The sequence below is a fragment of the Osmerus mordax genome, chromosome 11, assembly GCF_038355195.1.
Source record: "Osmerus mordax isolate fOsmMor3 chromosome 11, fOsmMor3.pri, whole genome shotgun sequence".
Taxonomy (NCBI): domain Eukaryota; kingdom Metazoa; phylum Chordata; class Actinopteri; order Osmeriformes; family Osmeridae; genus Osmerus; species Osmerus mordax.
The window spans coordinates 8,616,903-8,631,889 of record NC_090060.1 but is presented as its reverse complement, the minus strand read 5'-3'; the positions used below and the strand labels follow the sequence as shown (position 1 = coordinate 8,631,889).

The following is a 14,987-nucleotide window of genomic DNA, read 5'->3' as shown; positions in this document are numbered from 1 at the left end:
AGGACCCGCGACTCGGACCAATAGAGTTCAAGATCGGTGAGAGACACAAGTGATGTATGGGGAAGAAGGAAGAACATGTAAGACTCTTTGTTAATGGTGTGTCTGCCTATGTGTGTGTGTGTGTGTGTGTGTTCGGTGTGTTTGTGTGTGTCTGTGTGTACCCAGATTACGAGGCGTCCCTGAAGAAGGAAGGGGGGGATCCCAGAGGGTCCAGTGTTGGAGTCTCTCCTCAGTGGAGAGACACTCGACAAGAAGGTCGAGACCAAGGAGGAGGAGCCTATGAGCGAGTGTCAGGTGAGTGTTTCCCTCACACACACCTGTCTGCTCAGCTCTGCTCTGCTCTGCACTGCTGCCCTCCCTCCCTCCCTCCCTCCCTCCCTCCTCCCTCCCTCCCTCCCTCCTCCCTCCCTCCCTCCCTCCCTCCCTCCCTCCCTCCCTCCCTCCCTCCCTCCCTCCCTCCCTCCCTCCCTCCCTCCCTCCTCCTCCCTGTAGAGTCTGTATCAGTGTCTAACGTTGGCACAAACACGGGCCCCTGCAGTGATAACAGGCCCCACTCTGGTCCAGCCACCTTCCTCAAAGAATGTGTTTTTGTATACGTGTGGTGTATGTGTATGTGCAGTGTGTGAGTGTGTACGTGTGGTGTGAGTGTGTTGTTTATGTTTGAGCAGGTGACATTGCCTTGAGGTTGTGTGTATTACTTACCATGTGTTTGTGTGTGAAACATTCTGCCTGCCGTCTGCCTGCGTTCCTCTTCTGGATGAGTTGTTGCCCCCCCCCACCTGCTCCCGTCCAGGCAGCATTCCCTCTGGTAGACAATTAGCCAATTAGCACTCCAGCTAATAGCGCGCACAGCAGGCCTGTGGTTCCTCTGGGAGTAGGCCTCTGATCCTGGGCCTCGCCTGGCTCCCTCTCCCAGCAGGAAGCTCACTGAGCTGAGCTTTGTGTCCTCCCCTGCAACAGCTCTTCTCCATATGGTCCCCGGCATAGCCACTTGTTGTCATCTGCTTTGTCTATGAAGCAGACCGTTATGAAGCAGACCGTTATGAAGCAGTGTGTGTGTGCAGCTTGCATGCAGAGTCAGAGGAGACCTTTCTGGAGGAAGTACTTAACCCTGTAGCCACTGACTATCCTTCTCCTAGCAACGCTTCGTAACCCTGGTCATGGGTGGACCAGCTCCACTGGGGTGCATCTCAACAAGCTGGTGTTACCTCTGCTGGTATCTCTACAGACTACACAGTGTTTATGCTGTTTGTGTGTGGCTGAGCTGGTCTCCCTTCTATAGCGTGGTGTGTTCTGACTGGTCTCTCTCCGGACTCTCACAGAAGCTTCTGGTAGGAGACTTCCCCCACGAGTTGGAGGTGGAGGAGATGGAGGAGGACGTTCCCAAACGCAAGAACCGCACCAAAGGAAGGGTACGCTTTAGAACCCACTGAGAACATCAGTATGTGGAGTAGAGGAAAGCCTTGTGTCAGAAATACAGTCAGACCTTGTCTTGACAAGCCGTACAGTGACTGGACCCTGTTGAAAACAGTGTTACGGAGTACATGCATACTGTTTGAGACACACACACACACACACACACACAGATAATACACACTATGTGTGTGGGAGTTACATGCACGCACTTACAGATTATACCCACGATACGCAACACATGTAGAAACACAGTTGCAGTGATCTTTAACAGCTTTTAATAAGCTAAGAGAGGTTTCATGTAGGCGTAAGGTGTTAGTTAGCTTGTGTGTGTCTCTGTGTGTGGTGTGTGTGTGTTTGTGCTAGGTTCGTTAATTGGGGCAGAAGCCTCCTGCTTGGTGTCATCAGCCCCCTCCTGAAGGAGATGAATGTTCAGGAGGGGAGGAGGGCTGTTACAGGAACACATGACTGTAGAGAGAGAATGAGAGAGAGAATGAGAGTGAAAGAGAGAGCAGAGGGAGAAAGAGAGAGGGAGAAAGTAAGGGTGAGAAGGTGAAAAACTATGCTTACACTGAGAGTACGCTCATGATAGAGACTGCAAAAGTGTGTGTGTAAATCATTTTTACCAGTGTGTATGTGTGTGTGTGTGTGTAGCAGGCCTGTGGAGTAGGGGGCATGAGGAAGAGAAATGAGCCCTCCTCTCTTGAAGACAGAGACAAACCATACGTCTGTGACAGTGAGTACATCGCTCTTTCTCTCTCTCTCTCTCTCATTCCCCAAGATCTGTCTCCTCTCTCTCATTCCTTCTTATCTCTCTCATTGCTCTCTAAGTCCTCTATCTTTTCTCTCTCTCTCTCTTAACAACTACTGTGTGTGTGTGTCCAGTTTGTGGGAAGCGCTATAAGAACCGTCCAGGTCTCAGCTACCACTACACTCACACCCACCTGGCAGACGAGGAGGGGGAGGAGGACTCTGAACGCCACACCCTTCCCTTCCAACGCAAGAACAACCACAAGCGTGAGGCTCCCAGTACACACGCTCATGCTGTCTCTCTCTCTCTCTCGTTCTCTCTCTCTCTCTCTCTCTCTCTCTCTCTCTCTCTCTCTCTCTCTCTCCTCTCCTCTCTCTCTCTCTCTCTCTCTCTCTCTATGTCTCTCTCTCTGTATTTCTCTCTCTCTCTCTGTCTCTCTCTCTGTCTCTCACACAAACTCTTATTAACACTCTTTTCATGTGCTCCTCAGTTTCAGGCCTATTATTCACTGTGTGTGTATGTGTGCTATATGTGTTAGGTAAAGCTTTACATTGAGGGGTGGGGGTCAGGAGTTAGGGATGGGTTTAGGATTATGGTTCAGATTCCGGTTCCGGTTCAGGTTCAGGTTAGGATTTGGGGTTCAGATTATTTTTAGGGGTTGGGGAAAAAGTGTGTGTATGTCAATCTGTCTGTCTGTTAAACTGCAGCAGTTCTTTTCAGGGTAGGGAGGAGAAAGAGAAGGCGGTTTGATGTCTGCACGGGCACACACACATTAGCACACTAGCATGTACACACACACACACACACATATGCAAACACACACATGCACACACACATACACACTACAAGCAACAAAATGCAATCTTCTCTGCAGAAATGAAAAAGGAAAGCTGACATCCTTTTTGGTTTTCCCGAGTTAGAATGTTTGCATATGTGTATATGGGTTAGAGATGGGGGGGGTATTCTTTATGGCTTTCTCAATCTGCTAAGTGTCACGCCCCCCCACCCCCCTCCCCCATATATAGCCCCATATGTAATGATATTAATATGTCTCCCATAATGAAACCGGTATCATGAATAATTCATGCTACATTCTGCCCCCAAAACCAAGTCTAGACGACCAGGACTTCTTTTCTCTCTCCATCTCTCCATCTCTCCATCTCTCTCTCTCTCACACACTAGCTTAGGACTCAGACCAGAAAACAGGTGTGAAACCTGCAGTCATCCTCCCTTCACCTCTCCCTCTGACCAACTCTCCTTTCTCGCCCTCTCCATGTCTACTTCTTCAGACCACCTCTCCTCTCTCTCTTTTCCATCAGTTTGATAAATGACAGATTATTTCACTAGGAGATGAGTTTCTCTTTTCATCCCTCCATTCTCTGACTTTCTCTCCCTCTCTCTCTCTTTCCCTCCATCTCGCTCTCATTTCTTGTTAACTCTCGCCCCCTCTAGTCTTCTCTCTCTCCTTCTTTTCACTCTTTAAATCTCTCATTCTTCCCCCATTCATTTTCTCACTCCTTATCGTCAGTTAATCCAGATATTTTTCTCTCTTCTAGACTCTCCATCTCCATGTCTTTCTGCCTGACTCTCCTCCTCTCTTGTTTTGTCTTATGATTTATCCATAATTGTTTTTTTTCTCATATACGTATATATTTTTTATTTATATATTTCCCCCTTTAAGATTTCATTTTATTTCCTTGGCTGGAGAGGAGCCCATGGTTGAAATGAACCATGGCATTAAAATTCATGACTGCGCTTGACTTTTTCTATGTAGTGGGAGGCATGGGGGAGGAGGAGGAGAGGGAGGAGGAGGGGGGAAGGTTTTTGGGCATTGATGTGCTGGGGGAGGGGGGAGGAGGGGGGGTAGGAGAGAATGAGAAGGGGGTGTTTGCTTTGGAGGCTGGGCCTGTGGTGAGCACCTGAAAATTGGTTTTGTGGAGCAGAGAGACGGGGGCCAGGCGGGTGGGGGGGTGAAGAGGAGGAGGGGGAGGGGAGTTGCACTCGTTAAGTCCTTCCCAAACCTGAACTGAGATTCAGGAGGTCCTTTATCTGGACGGACAGACCGAGTTGGAAAGGAGGGGGGGTTGGGGGGTGCATTTGTGTGTGGGTGTGTGTGTGTATGTGTGTGTATGGGTGTATGTGTGTATGTGTGCCTCTTTGTATGCGCATGCATGTGAGGGGTGTATGTGAGTGCCTATGCTGGCATGTGTGTGGGTGTGTGTGTGTGCAGCCGTGTCAATGTGTGTGTGTTTATGTGTGTGTGCGATGTAATTTAGCCCTTTGAAGGTCACCGTCCCTTTGTTGTCGTGTTTTTCCATTCTTGCAGAGTTCCACAAAATGGCTCCTCTCCTGCACACCGAGCGAGCATGAATGATTGTGATCAACACACTAAGAGACAATTCATACCTAAAATGGCCTCTCTCTCTCTCTCTCTCTCTCTCTCTCTCTCTCTCTCTCTCTCCTGTTTTCCCTGACAGTGGAGTAGAAGTACTGTGTGGAGTGATGGGGGCGTTCAGGTGGAGCTGCCGTAGCTCATCACGTATGTGTGTGTGAGTGTGTGTGTGCGTGGGTGTGTATGTGTGTGTGGGTGCGTGATCTAGCGAAGGCGTTTTAACAGACACAATGTCAACTGTAGGATCACGTGATCATGGCGCTGCTATTCACTTATCAGCACACTGATGCTCAACTCCAAGAGTCCTCTCCTCCTCTTCCCTTTCCCATTTGTGGCTCTTTTTTTTCTCCTCTCTGCCTCCTCTTCTCCTCCTCTTCTCCTCCTCTTCTCCTCCTCTCTTTCTCCTGTCTTACTAAACTTTCCCTGTGCTGGTGCCTGTGCCTGTGTGAGTACCGGCAGACTAGCCTCCTGCCAACGTTGCTGTGCGGAAACAAAGCAGGAAGAGAACCGGCTGTTGCCTAGCAATCCGGTTGCTATAGTGACCGGCAAGGCTCCCTCCTAAAGAGTATGTTGTTATGTACATAATATAGGGAGGAGGGGGGTGGAGGAGGAGGGGAGTGGAGGGGGAGGGAGGGAGGGGAAGGGGAGATCGGAAGAGAAGGAGGGGGAGAAGGAGGGAAGGGAGAGGGGATTGTGTAGGAAGGGAGGGAGAGAAGACAGGGGAGGGGGAGAGAGAGGAGAGGGATAGAGGGAGGAATGAAGGAGGAATCTGGGAAGAGAAAAGAAATAGAGGAAGGAATGAAAGTTTGGTGCGGTTGAAAAGGTGCGGTGGGGGAGCAGCTTATTCAAGAGCTCAGAGAGAGGAGAGACAGCAAGGAGAGAGAACACTAGAGAGATGCAGAAAAAGAGGGGGTATGGGTTATACAGAGAGAGAGAGAGAGAGAGAGACATACAGGAAGCAGGAACAGACAGAGAGAGAGAACAATATTGATGATTTATGCTACTTATACCCAGAGAGAGAAAGAGAGAAAGAGAGACAAGGGTAATATGGGATTCTGCTTAATTTGGTATTCTGTGTTAGGAAAGGCTGGCTGGCTGAAAATTGAAACCTCACAGTGATTTGGCCTTCTTAGGATATCTGCTCCACCCCTCCATCCCTTTAGCGCGCCATCCCTCAAACAGTCTATACCTCCCTCCTGCCCCTCCATCCCTCCATCTCTTCACTCTGCCACACCTCACTCCCTCCACCCCTCCATCCCTCCACACCCTATCAGAGCAGACAGGACCAGATGATCAGACCAAAGGGTGTAACCACTAGCACATGCACACATCACACACACACATTGAAGTTGTATGAAACACATCTAACACACACGCACATATACACGTACACACGTTTTGTATGAAACTCTCCTGCTTGCCAAAAATATACCACCACTTTATCTGCCTTAATTACACATCTCATGTTGGCACAAGGTTTGTGTGTGTGTGAGATGTATCTTGATTGGTGTGTGTTTGATTTGTTTATATGCAGTGTGTTTCGGCAATGTACGTGTGTGCATACCGCAGAGATGCACTCTGTGTGTGTGTGTGTGTGTGTGTGTGTGCAGGTCAGTGTGATTTCACTGCAGCCATAGATCAAGTTTTATTATGCACCAAAATCTCTGCCGTCCTCCTGTATGCAATGTCATCCTGTCTGCTTCCCACAATGCAGTGGGCCTTACGCAACCTGCTGACTGGACAGGGAGAGATGCGAGCATGTTATTGCTTTGCTTCTTGTGAGTTTGTGTGTGTGTATTTAAGAGAGTGTTTGTGTGCTTGTTTGTGTATGTCTCTGTGTGTGTCTGTGTGTGTCTGTGTGGGAGGGAGGGAGGGAGAGAGAGAGAGAGAGAGAGGAATAGGGAGAGGAGGGGGGGTGCAGGTATTTGTGTGACAATAGACGGATTGCTGAGAAATATTTCCAATTTCCTCCTGGATGAAAAAAAGACCTGAATGGATAAAAGACAAAGGGAGAAAAATAGAGAGAAAGAAACCAAGGGATGAGAGTTCAAAAGAGGCTCAAAGGAGTGCCTAGAGAACAGGCAGAATATAAGAATGAAAGATTTGAATGACAGAGAAGAAGATGGCCGAAGAAGAGTGAAGAGAGCAAAAAAGAAATGAGAGGGACGAGTGAGGAGACTGAGAGAGAGAGACTGAGAGAGAGACTGAGAGAGAGAGACTGAGAGAGAGACTGAGAGAGAGAGACTGAGAGAGAGACTGAGAGAGAGAGACTGAGAGAGAGACTGAAAGAGAGAGACTGAGAGAGAGACTGAGAGAGAGACAGAGTAGAAACAAAGAGAAAAAGAGAGACAATGTGGAGAGAAACAATAGAGAGAGAAAGAGGGAGAGAGTGAGAAACTAAATAGAAAAATAAAGACAATGGAGAGACAGAGACAGACAGAGAGACAAAATAGAGAGAGAGGGAGAGAGAGACAATAAAGAAATAGAGAGAGGGAAACAAAGAGATAATCGAAAGACTGAGAGGGACACTGGAGAGATGGAGAATGACAGAGACGAAGAGAGAAAGACAATAGAGAGAGACAGGGACAGACAGACAGAGAGAGAGTTTTTCGTGAGATATCCGAGCTTATCTGTGATTGACAGCTTTTGTCTCTCTTTCTCCTTGTCTACATACAACTAGAACATTCTTTATTTTCTCTGCTTCCATCTTTTGGTGGTGGTGTGTGTGTGTGTTACTGAGAATATAATAGCTCAGTGGTACTGTAGTTGTGTGTGTTTCTAAGAGATGTAAGATGGGTGTGTGTTTACGGCACAGTAAGGGAGAAGATCCTGTATGTGTGTCAGTGTGATGTCTCTGTGATGTATGTGTGGTGTGAGTTTGTGTGTGGTTGTATGAAGGTTGGGTGAGAGGAGGATTGGGGGCAGAGGGACTCTCATTCGTCACGTTATAGAGAAGGGGGGCTGGAACAATCCTGCAAAAGTTATTATGCACAGATAGCCTTGCTATAAATCTTATATTCTCCCTGTTCATTATCTGTGGGTGTGAGTGTATATCATCTGTGTGTGTTTTAAGTGTGTGTGTGTGCATGTGTGTGTGTGTCACTGTGTGTGTGTGCGTGTGTGTTGCTCCTGAGACGCTCCCCTCATTAAGCAGCAAGGCGACAGTAGTGCGGAGTGTGTGTTTTCACACTCTGCTGCTCCAACACAACAGCCGCCTCTTCTTCACTTCCCTCTCTCCCCTTTGTTCTGCACTTCCTCCCTCCTCTTCCTCTTCCTCCTCACCTTCATCCTACTCCCACGTTTTCACTTCCCTTTCTCGCTACCCTTCATCCCTCCTCTTCCTCCTCGCCCTCGCCCTCCTCAGCTCCTCCTTCTCTTTTGACCCCCCCACTCCTCTCCCTTCCGTGCTCCTCCTCTTCCTCCTCTTCCTCCTCTTCTCTCTGCTCTGCTACCCCTCCTTTGCCCTGGCCGGCGTTGTGTCCTCCTGCCGCAGTGTGTGTGGCACAGAGAGGGAGCTCTCTGTGCGGGTAGGAGAGGGACAGACAGGAGGTCCACGAGTGTGTCGTTTTGGGTTAAGGTTTGGGTGAGGGACTTCCGAGGTCTGAGTTAAGGAGGGGAGGAAGGTTGGTTAAGGTTTGGGTTAAAGAGGTGAGGAGAATGCAGGTGAGGAGAGAGAGGGCTGAGAAATGTGGAAGGTAAGGAGAGGGAGTCAGCTCCCAGTGGGGTTGAGCCATTTTAGGAGAAGCATACTAGCTGAGCATGAGAGAAGTCAATGAAAAGAAAGCGAGAGAGAGAAAGAGATAGAGAAAACACAAGCCATGTGAAAAGGACAAAGACAAGCCAGGCAACAGGTACATTGTGGGTAATTCCATGAAAAGTTCTAATTCAATAAGATTGTGGTTGGCTTAGTGACCAGCCAGGGAGGAGTAGATTGTGGAGACAGAGAGAGGAGAGGAGGATGGTAGGGTGAGGAGAGAAAATAGGGAGAGTAGGAGGAAGAGAGTGGAGGAAGGAAGGAGGAGGAAAGAGAGAAGTAAGAGAAGGGGGTACAACAGAAAGACAGCAAAACGGGAAATAGATTTGTTTTTGAGAGACGAGGAGAAAAGAAAGGAGAAGGAGGAAAGACACCCAAAAGGATCGAGGTGAGAGAAAGGAATAGAAAAAGAAGAAGAACAATATGGGAGAAAGAGAATAGCAGAAAATAAAAGTGTGGGGGGGTAGTTATACATACATACAGTTCTATATATTTACATATATATATATTGGAGAGAGAGAGAGGGGGGGGGGGGGGGAGAGAGAGGGGGAGAGAGAAAGGGTGTGGGAATGGGAGAGAGAGAAAGGGAGACAAGTGAAGGAGGGAGGAGGGGTGTTTGCAGCCTTCTGTGCGTATTCCCACTGGGCTCTCACACACACTTGGAGGCTGTGAAGTGTGCTGTTCTGCTCTGCCTGTTACTGACTGCTCTGGCTGCCTACTCACCATAATTGGAGACTTGGTGGAGGGAAGGTGAGCTGGAGCTGGATAGAGGGAAAAAGAGGAGTGAAAAAGGGAGTGAAGGGAGAGGGAAGGAGAGGGAGTGGAAGACGTTGAGACTTCTGTCTCTCTCTCTCTTTCTCTGTCTTTCTTTGTGCCCATCTGCCAGCATGTCTGTTTGTTGGTTTAAATCATCTGTCAATATTTCAGTTTCTCTTTCTGGATCTCATTCAACCCATGTCTCTCTCTCTCTCTCTTCTCTGTATCTATCTCTTTGTGTATATATTTCTCTTTCCTCCGTTCTTTCCTCCCACTCCCTTCTCACCTATTCTCTTCTCCTCACCATCCAATTTTTTCTTGCATCCCCCATTTCGCCTCCACCCTCCTTCCTCCCCCCTCTCCCTCCTGTCGACCTCTCCTTCCTCTTCCTCCTCCTGCCCTTCTGCCCTCCTGCTCCCCCCCCTTCTCCTTTTCTCCCGCCCTCTCTCAGTGATAGACTGTCTGTGGTTAATAGCCAGACCTCAAACATGGCCGCAGGCCTTTAATCATTGATGGTTTTCTTTTCTGAGCGGGCAGGCCAGCGGGCAGCCCTGGCTCACACAAACATGTCAGGACCCGCTGACGTCACTCTCTATGTGGCCTTTCAGCCTCACGGGTTGTAGGTTGGTAGAGCGTGTGTGTGTGTGTATGTTTACATTTATACTGTATATCTGTGTGTGTGTGTCTTTAAGGCACAGTCAGACAAAGAGGCTGTATAATAGCTAACTGTAATATATAGTACATGTAGATTTAGGTATATATATATAAAGAGAGAGAGAGAGAGAGAGAGAGAGAGAGAGAGAGAGAGAGAGAGAGAGAGAGAGAGAGAGAGAGAGAGAGAGAGAGAGAGAGAGAGAGAGAGAGAGAGAGAGAGAGAGAGAGAGAGAGAGAGAGAGAGAGAGAGAGAGAAAGAGAGAGAGACAGAGAGAGAAAGAAAGAGAGATAGAATATAGAGTGATAGCGTTAGTAGACACAGCTGTAATAGTACTGGTATTCAGTCCAGTTACTCCTGGTGGAGTTATGTAGAAGAGCTTCTCATTAAAGCTGCAGTTCAGCTGTGGCGTGTGGAGCTGATGGTTGGTACCATGGACAGCTCTCTCTCTCTCTCTCTCTCTCTCTCTCTCTCTTCTCTCTCTCTCTCTCTCTCTCTCTCTCTCTCTCTCTCTCTCTCTCTCTCTCTCTCTCTCTCTCTATCACTCTCGCTCATAGACAGAGACCGTTGCCCCTCCAGCACACACACACATACATACACACATTCAAATACACTCTTTTCCCTTTCTCTCTCTCTCTCTCTCTCTCTCTCTCTCTCTCTCTCTCTCTCTCTCTCTCTCTCTCTCTCTCTCTCTCTATCACTCTCGCTCATAGACAGAGACCGTTGCCCCTCCAGCACACACACACATACATACACACATTCAAATACACTCTTTTCCCTTTCTCTCTCTCTCTCTCTCTCTCTCTCTCTCTCTCTCTCTCTCTCTCTCCCTCTCTCTCTAACTCTCGCTCCTCTCATCCTGATCAGAGAGTTTTTTCATTTCTCTGGGGATTATAGACCATCCCTGTGGAATAGAAAACCCAATCTCTTCTTCCCTCTCCTCCCCCTCCCCAACCCCCTACACTCCCTCTCCACCCCTCCTTACAACCTCCTCCTCCCCCTTTCCACCCCTCACCCCCACCCCCCTTTCCACCCCTCCCCCACTCTGCCAGAATCCACCCTGGGCTGGATTAATGACCTCGCTGGAGAGAGAGAGAAAGAAGGCAAGATAGAGAGAGTGAGAGAGAGAGAGATAGAGAGAATGAGGTTGGGAGGAAGGTTTGAAGACAGAGAAAAAGAGAGACAGACATATAGACGAAGAAAGGTTGGATGGAGGGAGAGCGAGCAGAGGAAAGGGGAGATTAGGAGGGAGGAAAAGGAGAAGGAGAAGGGGAGGCCTGTTTTTCACAATCACATTGACTACTCCACCATGCACACTGCAACTGTGCAGCCCCTGCATTGCTGGGTGTGGGTGTGTGTGTCTGGGTGTGGGTGTGTGTGAGAGTGTGTGTCTGTGTGTTTTCTTTGTCTGCACTGGCTGGTGAGTCATACTGAAGTTCCTGTCCATTTCGTTATATCTTAAAGAATAGGACAAACACATACACACCAACACACACTAATACACAAACACATGAGCACACACATACACACACACACACACACACAAATAGCCTGTCCTGGTTACATGATCAAAGGCATTAAAGGTATTATGCAATCTACTGCAGTAAGACAGCTAGTATGCAGAGGCACACACAGACAGATAGACATACTGTATGTACAGGCAGGAAGACAGACAGATAGACAGGCTGTCAGACAGACAGTCACTTTGCGCTCAGCTCCCCTGCCCCAGCATCCCACCATCCTCTGATTCTCTGACAATATCTAACATGCCTCAGGGACGTCCCAGTGCAGACTTCCAAGCCTTCCTCTCCCATCTCCCGCTTGTAGAAGCAGGCGAGTCCCAGGCTTCAGTGGGCCTGCTTCTTTACCAAAGCAAATCACGACTGGAGGGGGAGTAGTACCCCGCTAGGATGGACCTTCACAAAACATACTACATCACATACTGAATGCTTCTTTCTCTATCCCTTTGTCTAACCTTGTTTCTCCCTCCTCTCTCTCTCTCTCTCTCTCTCTCTCTTTCTCTTTCTCTCTCTCTCTCTCTCTCTCTCTCTCTCTCTCTCTCTCTCTCTCTCTCTCTCTCTCTCGCTGGCTAGTTTATGAACCTGTTGATCTATATCATCCAGATTCCATGGAGTTCTTCAAAATGTCAAAATATTTTTTATTCCATTTTCTCTCCCTCCCCCACTCTTCTGATACATCTCTCTCCACCTCTCTACCTCCACCTCTCCCTCAAACTCTCCATCTCTCCCTCCCTCTCCTCAGCTAAGAAAGCAGCAGATGGTTCGGTCATTCCTAATGGCTACTGTGACTTCTGTCTGGGCGGCTCCAAGAAGACTGGCTGTCCCGAGGACCTCATCTCCTGCGCTGACTGTGGTCGCTCAGGTAGGACTCATCCACGGGTTAGCTCAGGTACTGATACAGGACTGGGCTAGCCCAGGTAGCACCCTAGGATACAGGACGGGGCTAGCCTCATCACACCCAATATTGGGTGATGGACGAATACTAGTTCAGTTGATCATGATGATGATAATGAGAAGGGTGGAGGATAAAAAATATCTGTGGACGTGTAAGTGTCTATTGTGTGGGTGTGATTCTCCATGTGTGTGTGTGATTCTCCGTGTGTGTGTGATTCTCCATGTGTGTGTGTGTGATTCTCCATGTGTGTGTGTGTGATTCTCCATGTGTGTGTGTGATTCTCCATGTGTGTGTGTGATTCTCCATGTGTGTGTGTGCCCCACCCCAGGTCACCCGTCCTGTCTCCAGTTCACGGTGAACATGACGGCGGCAGTCCGTACCTACCGCTGGCAGTGTATCGAGTGCAAATCCTGCAGCCTGTGTGGTACCTCGGAGAACGACGACCAGCTGCTGTTCTGTGACGACTGTGACCGAGGATACCACATGTACTGCCTCAGTCCCCCCATGGCTGAACCCCCGGAGGGTAGGTCGCCCTGTGTGTGTGTTTGTGTAAGAGAGTGAATGTTTGTATTAGGATGTGTGGGTGTGTGGGCATCATAGTGGGAATTATAAACTAGCTTCCATTCTCAATCTCACCCCATTCCTGTCCTGTGGTTTATTGCAATTTAGAGTTTAATTTACAGTTGTTTAATTCAGTCTCTCTGGAAGGAGGATTACAGAGAGACCAGCTTTCTAATGACAAGCTGTAGACTCAAAGCTGTTAAAGTGACAGGTCACCAAGATACAGCTGTTGATGTGTGTGTGTGTGTGTGTTCTAGGGAGCTGGAGTTGCCACCTGTGTCTGAGACAGCTGAAGGAGAAGGCTTCAGCCTACATCACCCTCACCTAATGTACCCCACCCCCATGTAAAGCCCCCACCAGTCCCAAACCTACGTCACTGCCCCCCCCCCCCCCCCCCCAGTCGTCTTTTATTACCCTGTTTCCATGGGAACTGGAGTCCCCTCCCAAACTTCTCGTTGGATTGTCCATATCGGAGGGGCACGTCATCATCATCACCAGCCTCCCCCCCTCCCCTCCCACCATTATCCCCATTATTCTACTATCCAGGTTCCAGGCTCTCCCCCTAACCTGATCCACCAATTACCACGTTTCCTGCAGTGCGTGCTAGCCCCGCCTCCTCCCATGCCAGTGAACCATTGGTCCCCCGGGCCTGTCTGTCTCAGAACAGGAAGTCATCACTGGGGAGGAAGCAAAGACCTGAGGAAACCCCCCCACGCACCTTCTCTTTCTCACCAAGGCTCACTGCAAGGCTCACTGCTGCAGAGGGACCCTCTACACAGCCCTGACACACCTGCTGTGTGTGTGTGCTCTGAGAAACATTAACAGCTGTGGATTAGGAACACTAAGGCCCTCTCCTGTAACCAACACTCTCAGAAGTGTCACTTGGAGCTGAAAATCACTCCCTCTAGTCCCCCTCCTCCCCCTCCTCCTCCTACTCCCACAGGTCTCCCCCACCTCCTAAAGCCTCCAGACTCTGTAAGAAGCCCCCACCCTCCTCCTCCTCCCCGATTTTGTTCATAAACACCTGTAAGGAGCAGCCAATCAGAGGCCCGCGCCCTGGTGGAGCTGTTGGCTGTGTGTGTGTGAGGAGCAGGAATATAGTGTGGATAATGCAGAAGTTCATGAAAGGGCCTTGTCTCAAAAGTCCCAAATGCTTTTTTACTTTACTTTTGTTTGTTGTTCTGCATGGTGTTATTATAATGTTGTTTTTTTTTTTTTTTTTATATATTTGAAGGATGAAAAGTATTTATGAAAGCACACTTAATTCGCAATAATGTGTTTGTGACCCACTATGGGCGTGTGTATGTGTGTGTGTGTGTGTGTGTGTGTTGAAACCAGCCGTAGCCTCCCAGGTTCCAGATTGGACCAGTGAAAAGTCTGGGGGAGAGGATGAAGGAGGGGCTTTAGAGAAACATCTATTTCCTGATTGGGCATTGCATTCGACCAATCAAAAAGCCAGCTTGTGCTTTTCATGAAGAACACATGTGGAAGTGAATGGATCCAGAAGGAGAGATCACTACCTAGCAGGTTGCTCTGTGTGCTGTAGGCCTGGGGGGGAGGAGGAAGAGGAGGAAGAGGAGGAAGAGGAGGAGGAGGAAGCAGGATGTCAGAAGTAGTGTGTGGGTCTGATTCATCCTTTCTCATCCCAGAGCTTGTTTCCGTCCACCTCTCAGTCTGTCCGTCCCAGTGGCCAGTAGGACTGGACCCCAGGCCCCGCTCTCTGGCCTGTGAATCCTCCTCTCAAAGCTTTAAGTTGGGAGACATTCGCTGTAAATAGATAGTTGCTTTGTCTTTCATCATGCCGTTTCCTCTTCCTGTACATTTGTGATTCTGAATGAAAGGAGAAAAATTTGAAAAATGGAATCACTTTATTCCTCTCGACGTGGGTCCCTCTCCCGGCTGGTCCCTGCTGTTCATCACTGGGACATCTCAGTTCTCATGTTTACTTTGTGTTTGTTCTGGTACACTCTGACCCAACATGAGGTCAAACATTACCAAACTGATGCGCCATCATTCTGGCATGTGCTGACTCATGTTTTGATACAGAAGAGACTTTTAAAGATGAATAAGGAAGATTTCTCTGTTTTTTTAACGTATTTATTTGTTGTTTTTGTTGTTGTTGATGTTTTTGTACTTTGAACATTTTGCACAGTTTGTTTGTTCTGTGTGTGTGTGTGTGTGTGTGTGTGTGTGTGTGTGAGTGAGTGAGTGTGTGCATGTGTATGAGTGTGCAAGAGAGACAGAGAGACACAAAGCTCCCAGATAGAAGTTCTTTTTCAACATCACAAATCAT

At 48.6% G+C, this 14,987-nt stretch overlaps 1 protein-coding gene across 1 annotated transcript in view; it reads left to right on the top strand.

The window, feature by feature from the left end:
- dpf1 (double PHD fingers 1) overlaps positions 1–13,022 on the top strand; it is a 14,647-nt gene extending 1,625 nt beyond the window's left edge. Inside the window, 9 exon segments of the mRNA XM_067246665.1 lie at positions 3–36; positions 166–191; positions 193–294; positions 1,323–1,412; positions 2,071–2,149; positions 2,299–2,442; positions 11,981–12,100; positions 12,462–12,656; positions 12,952–13,022. Coding sequence (XP_067102766.1) covers positions 3–36; positions 166–191; positions 193–294; positions 1,323–1,412; positions 2,071–2,149; positions 2,299–2,442; positions 11,981–12,100; positions 12,462–12,656; positions 12,952–13,022 — 861 coding nt within the window.
- The last annotated feature ends 1,965 nt before the right edge of the window (positions 13,023–14,987 follow it).